At 43.2% G+C, this 27,159-nt stretch overlaps 1 protein-coding gene across 2 annotated transcripts in view; it reads right to left on the bottom strand.

Annotated features, from left to right (window-relative positions):
* Positions 1-252: 252 nt before the first annotated feature.
* LOC105024376 (double C2-like domain-containing protein alpha) overlaps positions 253-27,159 on the bottom strand; it is a 77,620-nt gene continuing 50,713 nt past the window's right edge. The window contains exons 8-12 of one of the 2 annotated variants that reach the window (XM_010894297.4): positions 14,883-15,088; positions 9,412-9,493; positions 7,524-7,620; positions 1,788-1,930; positions 253-1,299 (exon numbers count right to left, since the gene is read on the bottom strand). In XM_010894297.4, coding sequence (XP_010892599.1) covers positions 1,794-1,930; positions 7,524-7,620; positions 9,412-9,493; positions 14,883-15,088 — 522 coding nt within the window. In that variant the 3' untranslated portion in view covers positions 253-1,299; positions 1,788-1,793. Of the gene's footprint in view, positions 1,931-7,523; positions 7,621-9,411; positions 9,494-14,882; positions 15,089-27,159 lie in introns of both variants that reach the window. The other variant, XM_010894296.4, reaches the window with a different exon arrangement.

The following is a 27,159-nucleotide window of genomic DNA, read 5'->3' as shown; positions in this document are numbered from 1 at the left end:
CCCCAGTGGCAGCCCAACTGTCCGTGACTGTGGATCAGAATCATATAGAATTGCCGAATATATTGATTTTGCGATTAAGCGAAATAGTTTTACATGTCTTATTGAATAAGAAACACATTTATGTCGATCAGTCTGATTCAAATGTATCAGATTTCTATCTACGATTTGGTCAAAACCAAGCTACTGCTTTTTACCCAATATCATTAATGATATCTACTGGTAGTTTTTGAAAGAAGGAAAGCACACCCAGAATCCATATAAACAAGCATTTTATGAAAAAGCCCATGCACAATATTCTAGTTGGTACAAGGACAACAGCCAAAGTGCAGAAAGACAGCATCTATTTACATGTTAATGACACCACTGTATTTGAACATGCCTTTAGGACACTTGTAGTATACGAAACCTGTGGTGCCATGATAAAATACACTGCTTTGTTCAATTTCCTGTATATTTATTTCTGATACACCAAACAACCCCAACTTGATGGCTTCCGTTTGCTTGTGGCCTGTTAATATTCACAGTATGGCACATGCTGCAAATCAATCTCCATATCCCCTACACACTCAAGGACGTGCATGAACACTTGTGCACAGACTCATAATAACCATTGTTGTATGGGTTGGACACCAGTTTTACTTAAACGTGTACAAGGGTTATTAGTTGGAAAGTATGACACCTCTTGTCCAAAAAACTACAAGTAGTACATATACTGCAGTAAATCTATAACAAATAGAACATCATAATAATCCATAAAGATGATTTTAAAGAAGTCGTTCATGGCAAAAGGGGTAGTGATTGCATAACCATTTGAAGGAAGAATTGATTGAAGGAAAGTTTGAATAACATATGTATGCAAGCAGATCTGGAAAAAAAAGAAATTTGAAATAGAAATACCTTTCCACAATGTTTTACTTGTACAATTGTTTCTTCTGCAAATGTTGTTTTTCCAAATACATTTTCAAACAAAGCCCTCTAAGCATTTATGTCTGTTCCCCCAAAATTTTGCCGGAGAGTCCTATCTTTAATTTAAATTATTTTTCATATATTTTTTTACACCACTCATGCAAGTAAGTCACACACAAACGGAAGAACAAATTGTCTTACTACATTGCACTGTTTATCAAATGAACTACCATATGCAGGCAATTTAATGGTAATTTAATCAATCAATACAAAATGTTTATCATTAATAAGACCACTTAGAATTCTTCGGAAGCATTAGGCGAGACGTTATTGCGCAGGGAGAGGTATGCAGGCATTGAGAAGAGCGGTAGATTGAGATGTTTTCCACAATTTCTAGGTCAGGGAGAATCGGAAGTTAATGAAAGAACCAAATCTAATTTCAGAGGAATAAATAAATGCGACAGTATAAATAATGAGTGAATTGAGAAAATAATGAGTTATTTTTTTCTCTGCCTCAGACATGATTTATATTATGTCATTGTCAATTTCTACTTTTCACAGGGGGCCTGTTCAATAACCTAGTGAGCATTTTTTACAATAGTTTAAGATTAAACATGAAAGAGAATAACAATATGGAAATGTATTATCTATGCTTAACATTTATTTCTGAAATATTGCTCCTTACTGAACGACCCCCACATTCACTTATTGCGGCCTCTGGGAAATATTTGGATTACTTCCAAACCTTTTCATGGTTTAAAGTATAGACCTCAAATGTTCAAGTCATGCAGAATACATGTCCATAACATGCAAAGATGAACAGCCTTCCTTCCAGAATTCCATTAGAGCACAAAACAGTACCAGAGTTAGATATTATTGACCTGTTTTCATTCTTGGAATGTGGATCCAGGTAGCTCATTGGTCAATGTGTGCCATCGCTCAACCTTCATGCCCTTGTTCTTCAGACAGTCTATCCAATGCTGAAGACTGTCTCCTTGTGAGTGACAGCCTAAGGACACACCTCCTAGTAGATGCAGACCAAAAAAATTTAAAAAGTCACAAAGGTTGTGTTTCCCTGCACAGACCTTGCTTGAATCAACCAATAGCTACCCATAGCCCATGGTTATAAAAAGTGGTTGTGAATGAATAAAAACATGGGCATGGCAAGACCAGCACTGGAACACTACAATCATTTGGACCGCTGTGCCACTTGGGGTCCCTTGCAACAAGCTTTTGAAAGAACCCTGATCTTGGTTAAGAAAAAATACACTGGCCCAGTATGGCAAACAAAGATGATGAGAAATCCTATTAACTGGGCTTTCTGAATGTAATTCACTGCATTTTAGCACTGATACTCCCACTACAGTCTTGACTCCAGGCTCAAACTGGAGTCCCATGAGGTGGTGCATATTAACCCAGAACCAATTGGGTTGAGGGAAGGCGTTGCTTGAAATGACTCATCCCATTGTAGTGACTTCCTCTGTGGGTTTGGCTATGTTGCAACTAGGGGTGCAAAGTTGCGCAAACGTCAAGGTTCAGTACGATTTCCATACAGTGGAAAAAACATGCATAACATTACATTTATTTTAATTTATTATGAAGTTAACTTTTCCCAAGAAGCGCTAACTCAGAGTTCGACATTATTCTTAGCCTTACTGACATTAACTTAGGGTTGCTGGCTGTTAGCTATAAAGAGCTATTTTAAGTCTTCTTTTGCTTCTTTGCAGTTTTCATAGTGTATGCTGTAGCAGACAAGGGAGGAACTGGCAATTTGTCACGTTAAAAGAACCGTGTCCACTAGGCGTTTTAAAGACGAAATTCGGCTACTGAAATTTTGCCTCCAATGAATTGATAATGGAGTCATGTGACCATGTGCGTGAGTCAGTGTGGGATACATGGCAGCACGCAGCTGTCTGAGAAACATAGGAAAATAGAGCTCCCCCTGATAATATTCAAATTTGATAAGAATTTCAAAGCTAATTATTATAATACATCATCATAAAATACACAAACACTACACTAGCTACTGTAGCCTAGTACTGCCCTGTAACTACTTTCTTCTCCTATAGAACAATTTTTTATATTATTTATTTGGTTTAATTTCGTTAACCTAATTATCCCTTATCCTTATCGGTGCTCAAAAAAAGTGGATTGACATCATAATACTGCTAGACACATAAGCTAGTTAATGTAACTTCCTTCGTTGATAAGAAAACCAGAAACTTTTTCGGAACAGACAAACAAACAAGCGCCCAGCGAACAGTGAAAGAAGTGAAAATGCTAAACGCCTAGTGGACACGGCCCATTATGCTATATATATACACTCACCTAAAGGATTATTAGGAACACCTGTTTAATTTCTCATTAATGCTATTTTCTAATCAACCAATCACATGGCAGTTGCTTCAATTCATTTAGGGGTGTGGTCCTGGTCAAGACAATCTCCTGAACTCCAAACTGAATGTCAGAATGGGAAAGAAAGGTCCATCCATCCGCTTATCCGGGGACGGGTCGCGGGGGCAGCAGTCTAAGCAGAGATGCCTAGACTTCCCTCTCCCTAGACACTTTCTCTAGCTCTTCCGGGGGGATACCGAGGCGTTCCAAGTCCCTCCTGCATGTCCTAGGTCTTCCCCGGGGTCTCCTCCCGGTGGGACGGGCCCGGAACACCTTCCCAGGAAGGCGTTCAGGAGGTATCCGGAACAGATGCCCAAGCCACCTCAGCTGACCCCTCTCGATGTGGAGGAGCAGCGGCTCTACTCTGAGCTCCTCCCGGGTGACCGAGCTTTTCATCTCTAAGGGATCGCCCAGCCACCCTGCAGAGAAAGCTCATTTCAGCCGCCTGTATCCGGGATCTTGTCCTTTCGGTCATGACCCAAAGCTCATGACCATAGGTGAGAGTAGGAACGTAGCTTGACCGGTAAGTCAAGAGCTTCGCCTTGCGACTCAGCTCTTTCTTCACCACGACAGACCAATACATCGACCGCATTACTGCAGAAGCTGCACCGATCTGTCTGTCAATCTCCCGTTCCATCCTTCCCTCACTCGTGAACAAGACCCCTAGATACTCCTCCACTTGAGGCAGGCACTCTCCACCAACCTGAAGTGGGCAAGCCACCCTTTTCCGACTGAGGACCATGTCCTTGGATTTGGAGGTACTGATTTTCATCCCCACCGCTTCACACTTGGCTTAGCAAAGGACGCAGGACCCCATATTCCCAAAGCACCCTCCACAGGATGCCGCGTGGGACACAGTCGAATGCCTCTTCCAAATCCACAAAACACATGGATTGGTTGGGCAAACTCCCATGAACCCTCCAGCACCCCGTAGAGGGTATAGAGCTGGTCCAGTGTTCCACGGCCCGGATGAAAACCACACTGTTCCTCCTGAATCCGAGGTTCTACTATCGGCCGTATTCTCCTCTCCAGTACCCTGGCATAGACTTTCCCAGGAAGGCTGAGAAGTGTGATACCCCCTGTAGTTGGAACACACCCTCCGGTCCCCCTTCTTAAAAAGAGGGAAAACCACCCCGGTCCGCCATCCCAGAGGCACTGTCCCCGACCGCCAGGCAATGTTGCACAGGCGTGTCAACCAAGACAGCCCCACAACATCCAGAGACTTGAGGTACTCAGGGCGGATCTCATCCACCCCCACGGTGACTTGCCACCGAGGAGTTTCTTGACTACCTCTGTGACTTCAGCCCGGGTGATGGACGAGTCCACCTCTGAGCCCTCATCCTCTGCTTCCTCAATGGAAGACGTGACGGCGGGATTGAGGAGATCCTTGAAGTACTCCTTCCACCGCCCGACGACATCCCCAGTTGAGGTCAACAGCTGCCCACCTCTACTGTAAACAGCGTTGGTAGGGCACTGTTTCCCTCTCCTGAGGCGCCGGACGGTTTGCCAGAATCTCTTCGAGGCCAGCCGATAGTCCTTCTCCATGGCCTCACCAAACTCCTCCCAGACCCGAGTTTTTGCCTCCACAACCACCCGGGCTGCAGTCCGCTTGGCCTGCCGGTACCGTCAGCTGCCTCAGGAGTCCCACAAGCCAACCAGGCCTGATAGGACTCCTTCTTCAGCTTGATGGCATCCCTTAATTCCGGTGTCCACCACCGGGTTCAGGGATTGCCGCCTTGACAGACACCAGAGACCTTACAGCCACAGCTCTGAGCGGTCGCTTTGACAATGGCGGTGGAGAACATGGTCCACTCGGACTCAATATCTCCAGCCTCCCTCGGGATCCAGTCGAAGCTCTGCCGGAGGTGGGAGTTATAGATTCTCTGACAGGAGACTCGGCCAGACGTTCCCAGCAGACCCTTTCAGTACGCTTGGGTCAGCCGAGTCTGTCCAGCTTCCTCCCCCGCCATCGGATCCAACTCACCACCAGGTGGTGATCAGTTGACAGCTCCGCCCCTCTCTTCACCCGAGTGTCCAAGACACACGGCCGCAGGTCAGATGAAACGACAACAAAGTCGATCATCGACCTACGGCCTAGGGTGTCCTGGTGCCACGTGCACTGATGGACACCCTTATGCTTGAACATGGTGTTCATTATGGACAAACTGTGACTAGCACAAAAGTCCAATAACTGAACACTGCTTTGGTTCAGATCAGGGGGGCCGTTCCTCCAGGTGTCACTGTCGTTGCCCACGTGGGCGTTGAAGTCCCCCAGTAGAACGATGGAGTCAGTCGGAGCCCTCTCCAGCACCCCTCCCAGAGACTCCAAGAAGGTCGGGTACTCTGCACTGCCGTTTGGCCCGTAGGCACAAACAACAGTGAGAGACCTATCCCCGACCCGTAGGCGCAGGGAAATGACCCTCTCGTTCACCGGGGTAAACTCCAACACATGGAGCTATGAGCAAACCCACACCAGCCTGCCGCCTCTCACCATGGGCAACTCCAAAGTGGTGAAGAGTCCATCCTCTCTCAAGGAGTGTGGTTCCAGAGCCCAAGCCGTGTGTAGAGGTGATCCCGACTACCTCTAGTCGGAACCTCTCAACCTCACGCACGATTTCAGGCTCCTTCCCCGCCAGCAAGGTGACGTTCCACGTCCCTAAAGCTAGTTTCCGTGTCCAGGGATCGGGTTGTCGAGGCCCCCGCCTTCGACTGCCTCCCGATCCTCTACGCACTGATCCCTTATGGTCCCTCCTGCAGGTGGTGAGCCCACGGGAAGGTGGCCCCACGTCACTCCTTCGGGCTGAGCCTGGCCGGACCCCGTGGGGAAAGGCCCGGCCACCAGGCGCTCGCATACGAGCACCAACCCCGGGCCTGGCTCCAGGGTGGGACCCCGGCTGCGCCATACCGGGCGACGTCACGGTCCTCAAAATGTTTTTCATCATTAAAGGGTTTTGAAAGAAAGGTGTTTTAAGCAATTTTGAGCGTGGCATGGTTGTTGGTGCCAGCCGGACGGGTCTGACTATTTCACAATCTGCTCAGTTACTGGGATTTTCACGCACAACCATTTCTAGAATGTTGTGAAAAGGATGGTGTGAAAAGGGAAAAACATCCAGTATGCGGCAGTCCTGTGGGCGAAAATGCCTTGTTGATGCTAGAGGTCAGAGGAGAATGGGCCGACAGATTCAAGCTGATAGAAGAGCCACTTTGACTGAAATAACCACTCGTTACAACCGAGGTATGCAGCAAAGCATTTGTGAAGCCACAACACGCACAACCTTGAGGCGGATGGGCTACAACAACAGAAGACCCCACCGGGTACCACTCATCTCCACTACAAATAGGAAAAGAGGCTACAATTTGCACGAGCTCACCAAAAATGAGTTCACTGTACTGAAATGGCCCCCACAGTCACCAGATCTCAACCCAATAGAGCATCTTTGGGATGTGGTGGAACGGGAGCTTCGTGCCCTGGATGTCCATCCTACAAATCTCCATCAACTGCAAAATGCTATCAATATGGGCCAACATTTCTAAAGAATGCTTTCAGCACCTTGTTGAATCAATGCCACGTAGAATTAAGGCAGTTCTGAAGGCGAAAGGGGGTCAAACACAGTATTAGTATGGTGTTCCTAATAATCCTTTAGGTGAGTGTATATATAATACAGGTAAAATGCATTATCACAAAATAAGCCAAGGAAGCCTTGCAGAAGGTGATTGGCTGGAACGTGATTGCTGGAACAGAATTCTAAATAGAAATGTCACTGGCACTGAACTGTTTGTGTTGTTAAACTACTCTTAGAGGGCCTCATAAGCTTACACAACATGTTTATACGGGAGAAAACCTGAGTTTCTTTACTGAACAAATCCTGCAGATTTAACTGGAAAGCCATAAGGGAGACCTGAAGGATACAGGAGGGTCCTCAAGCTCTGGCTTGTCGTTTGTGTTCGCCACATTTATTTACGAGGCTGCATTACATGAGCTAGGCTACTTCAGTTGCTAAGTTACGAAACCAAGATCCGTCTCCGGGGGAAACTCTGAGTTTAGAATGTTAGTTTCGCAACACAAAAAAGGAACGCGTACCGAACCGAACGGCCTGTACCGAATGGTACGGTATGGATACGTGTGCCATTACACCCTTAGTTGCAACCAAACTAAGGTCAATAGTCAAAGGCGCGTGCTCTCCAGATACACACAGATTCCACAAGATACCTGGTGAACTCACCAATGAAATCATTGGACTTCCCAAGGTCGTAGTCCCAGACAGTAACCTCCAAGGTCTTGGTGGAGAGCTCCTTGAAGGAGATCTCATAGAAGAACTCCTGCAGAAGAGAAGCAAGGGCCAACAGAGGGATCAAAGGGCTATCATTAATGAGAAATAGAGGAAGACTCAATGGGCCCTATGAACAAATTCAGTATAGAAATTGTGTATGCATGTCCTGTAACATGGCTTGAATAAGGAAATTGCTCCTATCCATCTTTCATTCCCCCCGAAATTGAGGGGGGGACTATAAATGTATCTCGTCAATATCTTTATTTGTCATATGCGATGTCTCAGACACTACTGGTTCGATTTGGAAGAGTTTTGGCGTATGATGTCTTGCCAAAGAGATCCGCCATAATTAAAATGATTAGCCCGAGGCAATAGCTATTGTAATCAGCTGAAATTTGCTATATTAGTCATCAGAAATGTGTAAGTCCCACACAATAGATCAGTTGGTTGTACAAGACAGTGGAGTTTAAAAGTAAAATATATTATCTAAGCCTTTTTGCCATATAAGGATATTAACAGATTCCATTTATCATCATTGGTTCCTGGTTCAGCCAGTGGGTTTTCTGAAATTCCCACCAGATATGCTATTTTTTTTATAAATGACATACAGTGCATCATTATGGTTGATCCTACCTCTTATGACCTAATGCAGTTGCGTTTACAATGTGTGGTTACAAATTCACAAACAGAAAGCTGTAAATACTAGCATAAAGTCTAACAGACCATTGCTTTTGAAAATGAGAATATCCTTTAAAACACATTTTCCACTGTCCAGTATGCTCTTCTATTACATGCCTCAGATAGAACTAATGAGTACTTACCCTATGTGCTTAGGGTTGCTTATGGTTGTTGTTTTACCATGTGTACATTATAATTGGCCGTCAGAATTGTTACAAAAACTGTCTAATGATGTTGCAACCCTACTTTTCCAGATAACTTCTAGCTTAGAGAATAAATTGAAAATAAATATAAAGGGTATTTATTTGCTAAAATGTATTTTTGTGAATCTATTTGGGAAAGCAGCACTTATAAGCAACAGCTATTTAGCTACAGTATTTTATTAAAACAGTGCATTAAGTGTGGTAAATACAGTGAATATTGTTTTCATTTAGATTCCTCAGCTAATTCCAGCCGATCATCAATTGGACATTTACTAATCTACACAATTAGTCCTGGACTAATTGAGAGGATTCATTAAGCAGGATTTTTGGTCCAGGTGGATCCTGGAAATGTAACCTTTTCTTTGTTCAAAGATAAACAAGAACACATAAAAAGGCTCTCCCCAGAACTGGAGTGGTGAAACTTGATTCTTAAGCAATAAAGGCTGGTGTGGTATACTGGCTATATATACACCACAAACCACTGAGGTGCCTTAAATCTAATAGAAACTGGATGCCAATGTTAATTGAGTAGTAGACAAGCGTTTTTGCCTCTGATACACTGCTAAAATGCTGTTTATGACAATCAGCCTTCAGGACCCAATCTACCTGGTTTGATATCTTATGCATATGTCACACTAGTAATTTCTACACTGATAATGACTGACATGTATTTCTTCAAATACCTTCCTGAAGCATGTAGTCAAAAAACTATAACATTAAAAGCTACAAGAAAGTGTTTATTTAAATGTTATTGTTCATACTGCTTGGTATGAATGCCTGAGTATAATTGTACATTTACAGGCTATCTCCATTCCCCTGCACAATTCACAACCATGCAGATTCTAACATACACATACATACACGCAAGCTTAATAATACATATTAGCATGCACACTGACATAACCAAATGAGCACAGAAAACTACCCACACACACATAAATACGCACACTGATCTCTACCTCATTAAACTCTGGGTTAAGGGTCTTTTTTATGACAGCCGTTTTATGCTTGGATTTCTTCTGCAGGTCTGGCTTGAGGTACCTGATACAGAAGAATGTGTGGTTGTCACGCTCCAACAAAAAACAAAGTTAATTACTCACTTCATTATGCAGTTAAAAGTAGTGCCCTATCTAGGGAATAGGCTCCCATTTGGAGCACAGGCATGAAGTTCCTATGCGAACAACACTTTCAGAAATGTATTAAGTCCCACTGCAAATTGTCCCAAAATTAAGAGACCACTGCAAATTGAATGCTTCTTTTCTTCAATTAAAACCTTCCTTTCCAACTTTTTTGGAAAGGAAAGAAAAAGGTGCAGTGGTCTCTTAATTGCTGTATAGACACAAGTTGGATATGATTCAGTCATACGCCATAAAAATAGGTAAGAAAACAGCTGGCACCCTATTCAGAAGGGCACTACTGTTGACAAGACCATATCGGTGATGGGTCTTGTGTTCGAGTGTGTCAGTGTTTTGGTGTTCATCATGTATTGTGTGGACTAATGAGCATCCAAATACATAAAACAAAAACAAACAAAATATGGCCATTGAGATATGACATCTAAACGTCCCATTCTACAATGTTCATTTTGTAACTGTGAGTCAGCTTAGGGGGCGAAGGGTAGACTAGCTGATCATCTGACCAATGACCCAAAGGTTGCTAGATTGAATCCCTGAGGTGACAAAAATCTGTCCTTCTGTCCCTAGCCAAGGCAATTAACCCCAATTCCTACACATTTTTATAAATAAATGTTCTCAGTCAGTTAAAATAAATGTAAAAAACACAGACTGTTTATAATATGACATCTTATAGTTTTGATATCTTATGGAAGTATTAAGCTACACAGCAGAATTGTGCGGTGTATCTCTCACTGTGGCCAATTACAGTCAGTAATATCTCAATGAAGATGGCAAGACTGCTGCCTTTCCCTCACTCACACTTTCTTCTTTCCATCCACAACCCCGCAGGATTCAGAACTAAAGTTCTCCCAAAGACTGCAAACGTGTGTAAACAATGAATGTGTATAAATTGTATATGCTTGTGTGTTTGAGTGACTGTGTGTGTTTGTGAGCATGTCTTTGAGTGACAAACAGAATGTCAGCAAGAGACATTTGATTGAGTGCACTGGAGGTAGTAACATGAGGGCATGTCTATTTATGACATGTAAACCTGGGGATGTGTATGTGTATATGTGGGTTTGGGAATGAGCGAAAGAAAGGTAAAATAAGGTGAACTGGGGCCCAGATTTTATTAAATTTTTTCTTATTCCAGGATAAGCTGAAGGCTAGTGATGGCATTCCAGTGAATGCATTCAATTTGAAGCTCTTTGGTCCAATTTCTTCACAGATGCATCAGTCATGCTTGGAACGGTTCTACATCTCACTAGCTATGCCAAGCAAATATCCACTCTGAAATAATTATTTTAAATCCATGACTTTGGAGAATTTAAATGCTTTGTATATTACATAAAGGACACCGAAAAAACTAGTCACCTCAGAAATAATTGTACATACATTTGAAGTTACATCCTTATTTGTAAATGGAATACATCTACACACCTATACCCCATAATGACAAAGCAAAAACATATAATTTAAATCTGCCAATTTATACGAAAATATAAATAGCACATTGAAATCAGCAATCAGACCCTTTTCCATTGATCAGCCATGAAATGGCTCTACACCTTGATATGGTAAACTTAATTAACTGGGCAGGACTTGGTAAGGCACACAAATTTTTTGTCCATTAAAATGACATGAAATTGATGAGAAATACACTGTTAATGTTGTAAATGACTATTGTAGCTGGAAACGGCTGATTTTCAATGGAATATCTACATATGTGTACAGAGGCCCATTATCAGCAACCATCCGTCCTGTGTTCGGCATGTTGTGTTTGCTTATCCAAGTTTATCATTTTAAAAGGCTAACTGATTGTTAGAAAACACTTTCGCGATTATGTTAGCACAGCTGAAAGCTGATTAAAGAACCAATAAAACTGGCCTTCTTTAGAATAGTTCAGTATCTTCAGTATTAGCGTTCGTGGGTTTAATTACAGGGTCGAAATGTCCAGAAACAAAGAACTTACTTCTGCAACAAATCAGTCTATTCTTGTTCTGAGAAATGAATACTATTCCAATGCAAAGAATTCAGCCTTTTCCAGCTGCAATAGTAATTTCCAACATTAACAACATTAACAGCTCTGATAAATTTGGTGTAATTTTAATGGACCAAAAATGCATTCTTCTTTTGAAAACAGGGACTTTTCTAAGTGACCCCCATTTCTAAGTGAATGGTAGTGTATAAAATGTCCCACAGTTAAGAGTGAATGTCAGAGTAAACACCAAGCCACGATATTGAACACATTTTCCATAGCGTTCCAAGACAGGATTGTATTGAGGCCCAGATGTAGGTAAAGGTACCAAAACATTTCTGCAACACTAAAGGTCCCTAAGAACACATTTATAAATTCTTAAAGGTTTGGAACCCCCACCACTCTTCCTAGAGATGGTCACTCAGCCAAAGTGAGTATTAGAGGGAGAATGGTCTTGGTCAATTGTCACTCTGACAGAACTCCAGTGTTGGGATAACCTTCCAGAAGGATAACCATATTTGCCGCACTCCACCAATCAGGCCTTCATGGTAGAGTGGCCAGACGGAAGCCACTCGTCTGTAAAAGATCTCTGCTCTGATGAAACCAAGATTAAAATTGTTGGCTTGAATGCCAAAACTCATGTCTGGAGGAAACAAGGCACCGCTCATCTCCTGGCCAATGCCATCCCTAGAGATGAAGCACAGAGTTGGCAGCATAATGCTGTGGGAATGTTTTTCAGCAGCGGGGAACTGGATACTAGTCATGATTGAGGGAAGTATGAAAAGAGCAAAGTACAGACAGATCCTTGATGAAAATTTGCTCGAGAGTTGTCAGGACCTCAGACTGAGGTGTCAATTCACCTTCCAACAGGACAAGAACCTAAAGCACATACCCAAGACAACATGGCTTTGGGACTATGAGTGGCCCAGCCAGAGCAGGACTCAAACCCTTTGGAGAGACCTGAAATGGCTGTGCAGCAACATTCCCCATCTACCCTAACAGAGCTTGAGAAAATCTGCAAAGAATGAGAGAATTTCCCCAAATACAGGTGTGCCAAGTAAATAGACTCAAGGCTATAATAGCCGCTTAAGGTTTTTAACAAAGGTTGATGTGGTTGTAGCTCACATCAACCTAGCCCTAAACAAACTGTTGGTACCTTGAAAACTAATCTGGGTGATCAAAGGGATATGTGAATATTTGACCTGTAAACTGGTTGCATAAGTCATATTTATCACGACTCATTAGGCAGCGAAAAGCTGTTGCTATCAAACATTGTCTGCTTAATCAACTGAGTCAGTGTCCTGGTGAAGGGATAGATCAAATAGGCTGATAGATGGAAGGTTTGCAAATTGATTTCATGCTCCCTCGTAAAAGTAGTTTTACAATTTTTTTAATACAAAAATACTGTAGTTTATTTTGATGGTGTTACTGCTTTGTCATTTATTTGGAGACACTTAAAATTAAGGTATTTGTTATCTTATTTTAAAATACATTTTGATGTATCTTTGCATATCGCTGACTTTAATAAAATCCTGAGTACATTACATGTGATATTTGCATAATCATTCTAAAAACCAGTTTTTGCTTGCTCATTATGGGGTATTATGTGTAGTTTTTTAATATCCATTTTAGAATAAGGCTTTAACATAACAACATGTGGAAAAACTCAAGGGGTCTGAATACATTCTGGATGCACTGTATATCCTTTGCCTGTAGTGATTGCCTGAAGTCTACAATCCACTGACAATAGCAGACAATATAGTCTTTGACACAACCAGGAAGTATGCCTACTTCGTGAAAAGGGTTCTTGAGCTGTTGAAGCTGTTCGTTTTTTTTTCTTCTTCACCATTGAAAGTGTTCTTCAGTCATCCAATGTAATTGGTCTCCCTTGGTCTGCCATGTTGTTTGCCATTGCTGAGCTCACCAGTTCTTTCTTTCTTCTTCTTAATGTACAAAACAGGTGGTTTTAGCATGCCTAATGTTTTGGCTGTGTCTCTGCTGGATTCATATATCTGCCTCATGACACACTATATGGCCAAGTGTATGTGAAAACTGAACCATCACACCTATAGGTGCTTGATCCCATTCCAAAACCATGGGCATTAATATGAAGTTGGCCCCTTTTTGCAGCTGTAACAGCCACCAGTCTTCTGGGGATGCTTTCCACATGATTTTGGAGAGTCTCTGTTGGAATTTGTGGAATTCAGCCAAAAGAGCATTTCCAAGGTCAGGCACTGATTTTTGACAAGAAGGCCTGGCTCGCAATGGCCGTTCCAATTTTAGTGGGGTTAAGATCAGGACTCTGCAGGCCACTCGAGTTCCTCCACACCAACCTTTTCGAACCATGTCTTAATGCGCACAAGGGCGTAGTCAAGCTGGAACAGGAAAGGGCCTTCCTCAAACTGTTGCCACAAAACACCCAATTGTCTAAAATGTCTTTGTATCCTTTAGCATCAAGATGACCCTTCACTTTTGCTAAGGGGCCTAGCCCAAACCCTGAAACACAGTCAGACCCAGACCACTATCCCTCCTCCACCAAACGCAACATTAGGCACAATGCATTCCAGTAGGTTACCTTGTCTTGGCATCTGCTGCACCCAGATTTGTCCATCAGACTGCCAGAAAACACGTTTCCACTGCTCCAGAGTCCAGCCGACGCTTGGCATTGTGCATGTTGATGTAAGGCCTGCGTACAGCTGCTCGGCCATGAAAACCCATTTTGTGAAGCTCCAGATGCGCAGTACTTGAGCTGATATTACTTCCAGAGGCAGTTTAGAATTCTGTGTTGAGTGATGCAACAGATGATAGGCGATCTTTACACAATTCAGCTCTCGTTGGCCCTGTTGTGTGAGTTTGCATGGTCTACAACTTCGTAGCTGTGCTGTTACTGCTTCTAGACGCTTCCACTTCCCAAATATAGCACTTACAGTTGACTGGGGCAGATCTAATAGGGCAAATATGGGGAGTTTGCATTTTTAGAACTATTTCATTGGAACTATTACACCAGGTAAACTCAATCAAGCTCAGCTGAAGCTTGATTGAAAGAAAACAAAACATATGTGTACATGAAAACAGTTAAGAGAGATCAGCTCTTGAACAAGAAAGTAATTTGAATTTCTGTTGCAAAATGTAATGCTGTAGTGTGATGTAATGAACAATGAGATCTGGTTCTGGTACCGGGTCAGAGTCTTTATGTAATGCTGTAGTGTGCTGTAATGAACAATGAGATCTGGTTCTGGTACCGGGTCAGAGTCTTTATGTAATGCTGTAGTGTGCTGTAATGAACAATGAGATCTGGTTCTGGTACCGGGTCAGAGTCTTTATTCAGCCTACTCACGTTTTGACGTAGGGGTCTGAGAATCCATTAACGTCCATGGCGGCTAGGTGGGCGCATCGTCGCACCCCCACACAAAGTCCTCCGCTGGCCCTCTCCTTGGCTTCCCCTTTGACCTCCGTATCGACCACATCGGACGGGGGGAGGAACTGCAGGCATAGCAGCAGACGACCCCTCTCCTCCAGACACGTCTGCTGTTCATTCTCCCACTGAATGATAAACAGAGGACAAATGAGGGATGTAGGGAAAAGTGTCAGAAAGAATTAATGATAGGAAGATAAGAATACAGAGTAAAGGACAGAAAAGGAGAACATCGCAGAGAGAAAAATATCAAAACATTCAATAAGAAAGAAAATGAAAGACAGAGTGAAGCAGGTGCCCTCTGAGGCCAGGAGCTGATAGCGTTTCCCTCTTATATGAGCAAGCTGTGAGAAACAACGTTTTACTTTGCTCTTTAGTACATACATAAACTCTCTAGGAGTACTGTGTATTGACCTTTCTTGTATTGACCTATTGTGTCTGGAGTTAGCAGTCAAAGCATTCACCCGACAGATGCTGTTAGCAGTTCCTTCTTATATGAGCAAGCTGTGTCAAACAACTTTTTACTTTGCTATTAAGTATTTACAAAAACACTCTAGGAGTACTGTCTATTGACATTTTGTCCATTGACCTATTGTGTCTGAACAGTCACAGCATTCGGCAGACATGATGTGGACATAGCAACTGCTTGCCAACTGTAACGTAGGGGCAGCTATTTATTTGCAAAAACTACTTAATGGATCAAAACAAGTCGATTTTTTTTTTTTTTACACATTGTGGACTGCAACAAGTCTTTTAAATCAAAAGCTTGAAAATATGCGTGTGGACTTCCCATAATCTTCCCATAATCTTCCTTTTTTTACACCATCTGTAGCCAGAAAGGGTAGCAAACAAATTGATCACGTTTAGTATAGCTGGGATACTGGACTGAGGGTAAAGCTCCTAGTTAACACAGCTGAAATAAATTGCCCCAATGATGACACTGGCCTTTATTCATGAAACGTGTGTCAAATCAAATTTGATCTTAAAATGAGCGTACGATAATTTCACTGACAGAGCTGGTATTCATCAATATTATCTTTGTCATATCCTTACGATCACACTCAAGTCTGGTCGGGGACCGGGTAAACAAACGTCAAAAGATAAGATAATTCGTGATTCGCAATAAGACCATCATTATCAAGAAAAACAACAATCGTAACAGCCTCAGTAACAACCACCACAATTATAATAATAATATGGGTAATATAAAATAAGATGCCAAGGAATATACCGTATTACTCTATTATTGTTCATTTGTATTTGTAAGGCTTAAAAATGTGCTTTGCCTCACTCAGGCCTATAGTATAGACATATCAAGATCATAAATGGTCATTATAATTTCAGTGGCTGGCATCTTGATTAGCTAACAGGTCTTAAATGTACTAGTGAGAGTATAAATAAACCAGTGGTTCTGGGTCGAGCAGTTACAGAAAACCACTGGGTATTAGCTGTCACATCACAGGTTGATGATTGCCACACCCACATGAATTACGGGTGTGACATATGTGAAGGACAGGTGCAGCGCGTTTTCGCATCCATAGCTTTATCCAAGTTATCATCTGCAATGACATCTTAGCTCATTTTGAAGAAGTGAGACAGTTCCGTAAATCACACTAGAAGATGATTTTAAGTCTCTCTCCACATTCGAATCTGAGATCTGTTAACTTGAGGGCCACTGTTACCTTACCAGCATCCTTTTCCGGTGAACCATTAAAGTTGCTGTTACATTTTCTAGATAAAAATGTCATTGTAGAAGGATCATTGGCCAGTCTATGAATCTGAAGGAACATTTAGACTTAAGAGCATTCTACAGAACTTACAGATGTGAGTAATACTATACTGCCTTGTCAAAATGTGCATAAGCATTTTGAAAGTAAGGTTATGTACAACAACGATGCTACAACATTTCATATCCCTGATACATTCACCAAAGGCAAACATGTTTGGGCCTGTTGGATTAGTCCCAAAAACTGAAACCCTCCATTATTGGCTGTGTTAACCATCTAGATAGAATAGTTTTGAGTGGGAAAGGTTTACCACATTTTATTCAATAACGTAATGCAATGGCTGGGTAGCCATCTTGAAGACCATTAACACAGGCTGAAGTAACCAAAAAAATAAAAATCGGTAAATAATATTGACAGTACAAATTGGCACAATTTATTTTTTTGTGCCATTGTAAATTTAGCTAATATTTTGGTTAGTATTTAGGAAGTCTGACAATATCACAAAGCCAATTGTATCTATTTAAAGTCATATGAAAGAGATGTTGCTTACAAGTGTAGCACACAGAAAGTATCTTCCACAAGATAGCTAGATGTTGCTCAATTAGTAGCCGCTAACTCACAGTGTCATAGGTTTATATGAATCCAGCTGCATCCTGTCTGTCGTTGCTAAAATGCTTGCAATCAATATATCAAATGTATTTATAAAGCCCTTTTTACATCAGAAGTTGTCACAAAGTGCTTTTACAAAACACCCAGCCTTAAACCCCAAGAAGCAAACAACAGTAGTGTTGACTCTAGTGTCATCAGCTGCTCAGCGCAGCGGATCTAAAGTAGTATGTAAGTAATATGTTTATGTCAACAGATAGTTAACTACTGTAGCTTTGTTACAAGAGTTAACGTAACAAGCAAGCTGTAATGCAATGCCCATTCATGCATTTATTATAAATGAGCAGAGTGGCTTTAAAAACATCTAGTTTAACTGCTTTATGATGTTACAGTCATGGAACAGTGACGCCAACAATCTTTTAACATAAAATGTAAGCCTCATTGGCTTCTTTGGTAGGCAAAGGATTTGAGCTGTGAACTGCTGATGTCTTAAATTGCCACCTAGAAAGAAAGGATAACCCTTTAAGAACCATTTTTGGTTCCAGTTAGCATCCTTTTTTGGTTCCATATAGAACCCTTTCCACATAGGCACAATGTCTTGCTAATTGTTAGGTGTAGTAATTCTGTGCTTTAATTAAACGTGTATTATTAGCTATACTTTTTGGAAGCAACTATGAGAAAATATTCTCAGACAATATTCAGACAATAAATGGCCAGCCCACACATATAACAGTTGCTTTTTGAGTTTCTCCATCCAGAAACAGCAACAACATACCCATATGTGCATCAAATTTGTTAATTTAACTTTGAAAAATTTTGAAAAATTCACCCAAGTGAGTGTTATGCGTCAACATATCAAAGTCACAGCATGTGAGTGAAAATGCAGGCAAAGTATTTACAGCTCTTTTAAGCCTGAGGCAGAGCTTTACAGAAATCTACATTAGGCTGGTTGACAATTATTATTGGGCATTATTATTGAGCATTTCTTTTAATATAACACCTAGCAAAATACTTTATACTTTTGAAAAATGCTTTAACATGTTTTCCCCTCATATCCCTGTCATAATGTTTTGTTTTAAGCTTGGGAAAAAAAAAATGTATTTGCTCAACATGTCATTGACTTAACCAATGACTCAACTTCCTTACCCCATGGCCATTGGCACAACTTTTCCCAAAGCAACACTTTCTACTGTTAGGGCCAAAATTTACCAGAGATGTCACGTCACAGAAACAACTCTAGAATGTGAGTCACAGTATTAGAACTCATGGTGATCATTTGATTGATGCTACACTGCAAGCAAAAGCATGCGTCATGCAAAGCGTGGTTTGCATGAAGAAGTGTAACTTAACCCTTCCAGTCTTTTTTTCAGTTGGCACAAGCATTGCTGAGACAAGACAGATGCACCAAAATAACTTTGAAATTGAATAGAATTTAACAAACATTCTCAATAATCTTAATACTACATAGAACAAAATCTAAAACGCACGTTCCACAGTTTGAAATTTTTCTTTTATTTGAAACTTGATGCTTTTGTTGCCATCATATGATTACTCATTACTGCAAGATATGGTTGAATTTTAAAAATGTCCTTGCTCATCTGAATATTGTCACAAATCAATAAAATAAATTGCTTCTTGTCAACATCGACATGTTGCTATTTGACCTAAACTCTTTCGTTTAATCTCTGCTTTTTCCAAAGGACAATAACTTTAACTTTAAATACTTGGCTTGCATAATCATACATTCCTTAGCATTCACTGATAGTTATATATATATATATATATATATATATATATATATATATATATATATATATATATATATATATATATATAATCATAACTTGGAACATCTAATGTTTTTCCAGCCTGTCTGTCTTCAGTGAGCTGCTCCATTTAACCAGCTGTTTTGAGCTGCACACTCTCTATTTATAGGTATTCATAGGCTACAGTATCATAAATATTCAGCATCATAAATAAACAGCTTCGGGGTGTCTTTCTTTTTATTAGATTAGCTTGATAATGAGCATGATTACTATATTGTTTTTAATTTTAAAACCTACTTACATAATGAGCATAGAGGAGTCGGCATCCCTACTTTATTGCTGTGTGTGCAGTTGTCGAGAAAAGCAAATTGTATGCAGGTTTCACTGAAGTTTGTAGCTGCTGTTCTCCTCACGTTTAAAGGCGACCACCCCAAAAACCTTGTTAACGGTGCTATGGAGGTAAGATCTTGCAATGTCTATGGTCAAGTTTGAGTGTTACTCCACACAGCTACCATTATGCACTTTCATGCTAGGTTTACAACCTCAAATTGAAGCTCAACTCATGTATTGAACAATCTTAAAATAATTGACTTTGATTTGGGTACAAACATCACAACACCTCTAACCCAAATTAATTTGACTTTGTGGACCTACTTTACTATAGGCCTAACATACTTACTTTTTCTATGTAGTTTCTTCCTTTACTGTTTAAATAAAATGAAGAACAATTCCTAAAGTGTTTTGCACATGGTTCCTTTGAACCAAGTGTTATCTCAATTAAAGCTTTTGCCTCAACTTATTCCGCTCTCACCTATGTATCATGCCAGCTCACATTCAGATTGATGGCTTATAAAATTGCGAAGCTACATTTTAAGGAAACATGAGTCACTCCATGGCCATAGGCAATGCAGCGGTACATTCATGTATTTATAGTGGAGCATACCATACATTCCTATATTTCATGTTATTTATGAGTTACAGATTCACCATGCAGAATAACGCCTGTAACATTTACAAGACTGAAATTTCAACATAAACACCCTTGTCTCCTCCTCCACTTCTGGCACTGAATGAGTTTTAGCTAGTCCACTGTAGAGTGGTGCAACATCACTCCAAGTGTATACATTGATTTGGGTGATTTTCAGAAAATAACCTCTGTCCATTAGAGGAAGGAATGTGGTCATATTTTATTTGTATTTAAAATAATTTCAGTGGAATAATATTTATAGAAATGTTTGAATGCCACTTGCAGAATGTTTTATCGATGGGTGCTAAAAAGCTTTGGCCATGAAGTTTTACTTATGGCTCCAGATGATGACTACTATTTTGATTTGAAATGAAGTAGAAAAAAAAAAACATCTATGTGTGCTAGCTTTTTGAAAGGTTAAATTCTGTACATGTCAACAACCTGTTCGCCAAAGGATCATTATGTCACTGTGGCCCCCAGCCATCTCTGCGCTGGGCCGAGGGCCGCAGTCAGGACCTGACAGAAAGAGATGCCTCTAGGCATCTCTACAGTTCTTTTTGTTGTCCCCAATTGGTGTTCATCTTTGCCTTCAATTAGGTCATCCTATTTAAATTCAGTTCTTGGCCACATCAGAAGGGTATATTACGAAGGGTGTTCAACCTACTCAGATTTAACTCAGGGTTATCAAGGAAAGTCTGGGTTGACAAACTCTGATTGCCTAAATTGGTGTTAAACGGTACTACGACGGTGATTAAAATGTTTGTTAGTTGACTCTGTGTAAACTTACTGGAGTTTGTGCAAGTTCGCCTGAAAGGGGCACGTTCGGCAACGCAAGCTGGGTTTTTGCACAATGGCTCATGCTCTCTCTTCTTTCCTAGGAGTATGCACGTTTATATAGAAAGGTTATGAGGAGCTTAAAGAGGTTAACGCCTAAATCTAACACTGTGGAGGCCAACAAAGCCAGGGAGGTTTGTTGGCAGGGTATTGATGACAGTAAATTTGTGAGTGCAGTGTTCTAGTCCTATGTTCTCTATTTTGGTAGACTTCTTTTATTTGTAGTATGATTGAGATGAAAGGACAAGTAAAATAGTCTATCTAAACATGTGAAAACAATTAAGATAATTGAGTTATGGCCTACACATGGGCTACATCTCTGAAATTGACCCATTACTCACTGTTAATTATTTAAGATCTACTCCATAGAACACCTAGGTTGCAGGGCTACCTTTATGAATTTAATGATCAAATACCTGAACATTAATGCTCTGAAATGAATTCCTATTCACATAACCCCCCTCATGTTCTCCCAGGGGCGCTCTAATGGGGATATGCGTACGGTCAATCGCACAAATCACCCTCAGGTGTCTTCTGTAAATAACCTAGGCCCAGTATATTGCATATTAAAATAGTCCAAGGAATTTTTTGCTAATTACTTGTGATCGCATAAAAAGCATATTTGATCTTGAGAATGCTTAAATAACCAGGGAACAACAAATGCATCAAGCAGTTTAGTGAGAGCTACCACCTTGCGAACTGCACGGCATAACTTGCTCAGATTATTCGCATCACCGATGGAATACATGAAATGTCCACTGGTAAAATATCGCAAATAACGACACACTGCTCAACATGAAAGCATTACTCCGGGGAGTGGCATTGTAAACGTCTGGCACTAGAAGCCGGCAAAGATACCGAATTCCCTCGGATGAGAATCCATATCTTTATTAGAAAACACCATCGGGGTAAACTAGGAGTTACATGGTCTTAAAACTTCTCACAATCCGTGCGGCAATGTCGAGGGTCTACCAATGTTCCGGTCTTTTTGTGGGCAGAAGGGGGTTGCTTATGTTGGGTAACATCGAGTTAACCATGAAGATAACCTCCTCCGATCAGTTTAGAGATGCAACGTAAGTTGCCATGACAGTATACCCCGGGTAAAGCGTATTAACCTTTCTTAGTATGGGTTAATCGGGAAGTTACACCCGACGTCACCAAGTTACTCCTGAAGTCACCTCGATAAATCAGTTACCTCGGTTCGTTGTATACCCCGGTGTGGTGTATTGTTTGGGCATGCTGTTCAATGGCATTTGCATGGTTGCTGCTTTGTTTAGTTTCTCCCTTTTCACCTTATTAAAACATGGATTACTACAACCACGTCTCTGCGCCTTTTCCTCCCTCCACAGCCGTGACACATTATATGTATTACATTTAATTGAAAAATACCGAATGCATATTTCTATATATTTCTATAATGGGAGTTAAGCCAGGATTCATCGATCTTGATTGATCTGTGTTATAGCCTGTTTTACATTTAAAGGTAATCCCAGATTGAGCCAACATATGCAGCATTTCTTAATGAATGTCCTTATAGGGCAGTATTTCTAAACACATGCATGTTCCTTCAAAAAGACACATTGTCTACATTGTCAGACTTAATCCAGGCCTTAATCCTATCTTTCCCTGTTCCCGGTCTCTCTGTAGCTTTCTGTATGTACTCTTTCTCCATGTGTTCCCTTTTTTTTTTGTCTTGAATGTAAAGCAAATGTTGAACTACACTGCTCAAAAAAAGTAAGGGAATCATTACAGTATCCCATTAGGAAGCATAAGCAATTGTGGATCGATGTCACCTGTTTTGGTGTAAATGAATGTGACAACAGATGCACCTAAGAGGCAACTGCAAGACGACCCCCAAAAAGGGAATGGTTTTGCAGGTGGTGGCCACAAACAATTGCTCTCTCTTGATTCTTCTCTAGTTTTGCGTTTTGCTAGTGTCCTAGTCACTACTGGTAGCATGAGGTAGTATCTGCAGCCCATTCAGGTTGCACAGGCAGTCCAACTCCTCCAGGATGGCACATCCACCCGTGCTGTCGCAAGAAGGTTTGCTGTATCTCCCAGGAGTCTCATGGGGACATACCAGGAGACGGGCCAGTACATAAGGAGAGCTGGACAGGGCCATAGAAGGGCATCAACACAGCAGCAGGACTGGTATCTGCTCCTTTGTGCGAGGAGGAACAGTAGGAGCATGCCAGAGCCCTACAAAATCAGCTCCAGCAGGCTACTGGTGTGCATGTTTCTGACCAAACTGTCAGAAACAGACTACTTGAGAGTGGCATGAGAGCCTGACATCCTCTAGTGGGACCTGTGCTCATGTGGCCAGTGTGTAGGCAGTTCCTGGATGTCAAAGTTATTGATGCCATTGACTGGCCCTCACGTTCCCCAGACCTGAATCCAGTTGAGAACCTTTGAGACATTAAAGTCGTGCTCATAAGTTGCCAAAACTGACAGAGGAATTGTTCGGGATACAACGAAAATCCCACAGGTAACCTCAGGAGAAATACAGGCTGCTCTGGAAAAAGACGGTGTGGTTGTTTCAAGGAGCACAATATAACAATACTTGAACAAAAATGAGCTGCATGATCGAGTTGCCAGAAAGAAGCCTTTACTGTGCCAATGCCACAAAAAAGCCCGGTTACATTGTGCCCGACAACACCTTGACACGCCTCACAGCTTCTGGCACACTGTAATTTGGAGTGACGAGACCAAAATAGAGCTTTATAGTCACAACCATAAGCGTTATGTTTGGAGAGGGGTCAACAAGGCCTATAGTGAACAGAATACCATCCCCACTGTGAAGCATGGTGGTGGCTCACTGATGTTTTGGGGTTAATACTGGAAAATACTGACAATTTGCATTCTTCTGCATGAAAGCTGCCCATGGGACGCTCTTGGACTTTCCAGCACGACAATGACCCTAAGCACAAGGCCATATCGTCCCTCCAGTGGTTACAGCAGAAAAAGGTGAAGTTTCTGGAGTGACCATCACAGTCTCCTGGCCTTAATATCATCGAGCCAGTCTGGGGAGATCTCAAACATGCACTTCATGCAAGACGACCAAAGACTGCGTGACCTGGAGGCATTTTGCCAAGACGAATTGTCAGCTATACCACTTGCAAGGGGCCTCATAGACAACTATTACAAAAGATTGCATGCTGTCCTTGATGCTAAAGGGGGCAATACACAGTATTAAGAAATAAGGGTATGCAGGCATTTGAACAGGGGGCAGTTAATTTTTTGTTCTTTGTTGCCATTCTGTTATAACCTACAGGTGAATGTGAATCCCAAAAGAAATATAAGACATGTTTTGCCTGCTCACTCATGTTTTCTTTACAAATGGAACATATATTACCAATTCAACAAAGGTATGCAAACTTTTGAGCACAAATGTATGTATTGGTGCATCCGAAGCTGCCAAGTACCACCACACTGTCCAGGAGCTCACTGGTGCCATGATCCAGGTCTGGGAGGAGATCCCCCTGGACCCCATCCGCCGTCTCATCAGGAGCATGCCCAGACTATGTCTGGAGTGCATACAGACAATGGGGGCCATACACATTACTGAGTCACATAATGAGATGCTGTGATGAAATTCACGCAGGTTGGAACAGACAATTGTGATTTCAATTGTTTACTTTGATTTTCGTTGTGAGTTTGAATCAAACCCTCAATCGGTTGGTGATTTTGGTTTCCATTGACCGTTGTTACGTCATTTTAATCTCAACAAATTACACTATGCACATTCAAGATCCATCCATCCATCATCTTCCGCTTATCCGGGGCCGGGTCGCGGGGGCAGCTGTCTAAGCAGGGATGCCCAGACTTCCCTCTCCCCAGACACTTCCTCCAGCTCTTCCGGGGGGACACCGAGGCGTTCCCAGGCCAGCCGGGAGACATAGTTCCTCCAGCGTGTCCTAGGTCTTCCCCGGGGTCTCCTCCCGGTGGGACGGGACCGGAACACCTTCCCAGGAAGGCGTTCCGGAGGCATCCGAAACAGATGCCCAAGCCACCTCAGCTGACCCCTCTCGATGTGGAGGAGCAGCAGCTTTACTCTGAGCTCCTCCCGAGTGACCGAGCTTCTCACCCTATCTCTAAGGGATCGCCCAGCCACCCTGCGGAGAAAGCTCATTTCGGCCGCCTGTATCCGGGATCTTGTCCTTTCGGTCATGACCCAAAGCTCATGACCATAGGTGACCATAGGCAAACTCCCATGAACCCTCCATCACCCTGTAGAGGGTATAGAGCTGGTCCAGTGTTCCACGGCCTGGACGAAAACCACACTGTTCCTCCTGAATCCGAGGTTCTACTATCGGCCGTATTCTCCTCTCCAGAACCCTGGCATAGACTTTCCCGGGGAGGCTGAGTAGTGTGATCCCCCTATAGTTGGAACACACCCTCCGGTCCCCCTTCTTAAAAAGAGGGACCACCACCCCGGTCTGCCGTCCCAGAGGCACTGTCCCCGACTGCCACGCGATGTTGCACAGGCGTGTCAGCCAAGACAGCCCCACAACATCCAGAGACTCGAGGTACTCAGGGCGGATCTCATCCACCCCCGGTGCCTTGCCACCGAGGAGTTTCTTAACCATCTCTGTGACTTCAGCCCGGGTGATGGACGAGTCCACCTCTGAGCCCTCATCCTCTGCTTCCTCAATGGAAGACGTGAGGGCGGGATTGAGGAGATCCTCGAAGTACTCCTTCCACCGCCCGACGACATCCTCAGTTGAGGTCAACTGCTGCCCACCTCTACTGTAAACAGCGTTGGTAGGGCACTGTTTCCCTCTCCTGAGGGGCCGGATGGTTTGCCAGAATCTCTTCGAGGCCAGCCTATAGTCCTTCTCCATGGCCTCACCGAACTCCTCCCAGGCCCGAGATTTTGCCTCCACAACCACCCGGGCTGCAGTCCGCTTGGCCTGTCGGTACCCGTCAGCTGTCTCAGGAGTCCCACAAGCCAACCAGGCCTGATAGGACTCCTTCTTCAGCTTGACAGCATCCCTTACTTCCGGTGTCCACCACCGGGTTCGGGGATTGCCTCCTCGACAGGCACCGGAGACCTTACGGCCACAACTCAGAGCGGCCACTTCGACAATGGCGGTGAAGAACATGGTCCACTCGGATTCAATATCTCCAACCTCTCCCGGGATCCAGTCGAAGCTCTGCCGGAGGTGGGAGTTAAAAATCTCTCTGACAGGAGACTCGGCCAGACGTTCCCAGCAGACCCTTACAGTGAGCTTGGGCCTGCCGAGTCTGTCCAGCTTCCTCCCCCGCCATCGGATCCAACTCACCACCAGGTGGTGATCAGTTGACAGCTCCGCCCCTCTCTTCACCCGAGTGTCCAAGACATACGGCCGCAGGTCAGATGAAACGACAACAAAGTCGATCATCGACCTGCGGCCTAGGGTGTCCTGGTGCCACGTGCACTGATGGACACCCTTATGCTTGAACATGGTGTTCGTTATGGACAAACTGTGACTAGCACAGAAGTCCAATAACTGAACACCGCTCGGGTTCAGATCAGGGGGGCCGTTCCTCCCAATCACGCCCCTCCAGGTGTCACTGTCGTTGCCCACGTGGGCGTTGAAGTACCCCAGTAGAACGATGGAGTCCCCAGTCGGAGCACTTTCCAGCACCCCTCCCAGAGACTCCAAGAAGGTCGGGTACTCTGCACTGCCGTTCGGCCCGTAGGCACAAACAACAGTGAGAGACCTATCCCCGACCCGTAGGCGCAGGGAAACGACCCTCTCGTTCACCGGGGTAAACTCCAACACATGGCGGCAGAGCTGGGGAGCTATAAGCAAACCCACACCAGCCCGCCGCCTCCCACCATGGGCAACTCCAGAGTGGTGAAGAGTCCATCCTCTCTCAAGGAGTGTGGTTCCAGAGCCCAAGCCGAGCGTAGAGGTGATCCCGACTATCTCTAGTCGGAACCTCTCAACCTCACACACGATCTCAAGCTCCTTCCCCGCCAGGGAGGTGACATTCCACGTCCCTAGAGCTAGTTTCCGTGTCCAGGGATCGAGTTGTCTAGGCCCTTGCCTTCGACTGCCGCCCGATCCTATCCGCACCGGCCCCTTATGGTCCCTCCTATGGGTGGTGAGCCCACGGGAAGGCGGCCCCATGTCGCACCTTCGGGCTGAGCCCGGCCGGTCCCCATGGGGAGAGGCCTGGCCACCAGGCGCTCGCGTACGAGCCCCAACCCCGGGCCTGGCTCCAGGGTGGGGCCCCGGCTGCGCCATACCGGGCGACATCACGGAACTCATAATGTTGTTCATCATTAAGGGGTTTTGAACCGCTCTTAGTCT

Source organism: Esox lucius, chromosome 5, assembly GCF_011004845.1.
Source record: "Esox lucius isolate fEsoLuc1 chromosome 5, fEsoLuc1.pri, whole genome shotgun sequence".
Classification (NCBI taxonomy): domain Eukaryota; kingdom Metazoa; phylum Chordata; class Actinopteri; order Esociformes; family Esocidae; genus Esox; species Esox lucius.
This window is presented reverse-complemented; position numbering and strand designations above follow the sequence as displayed.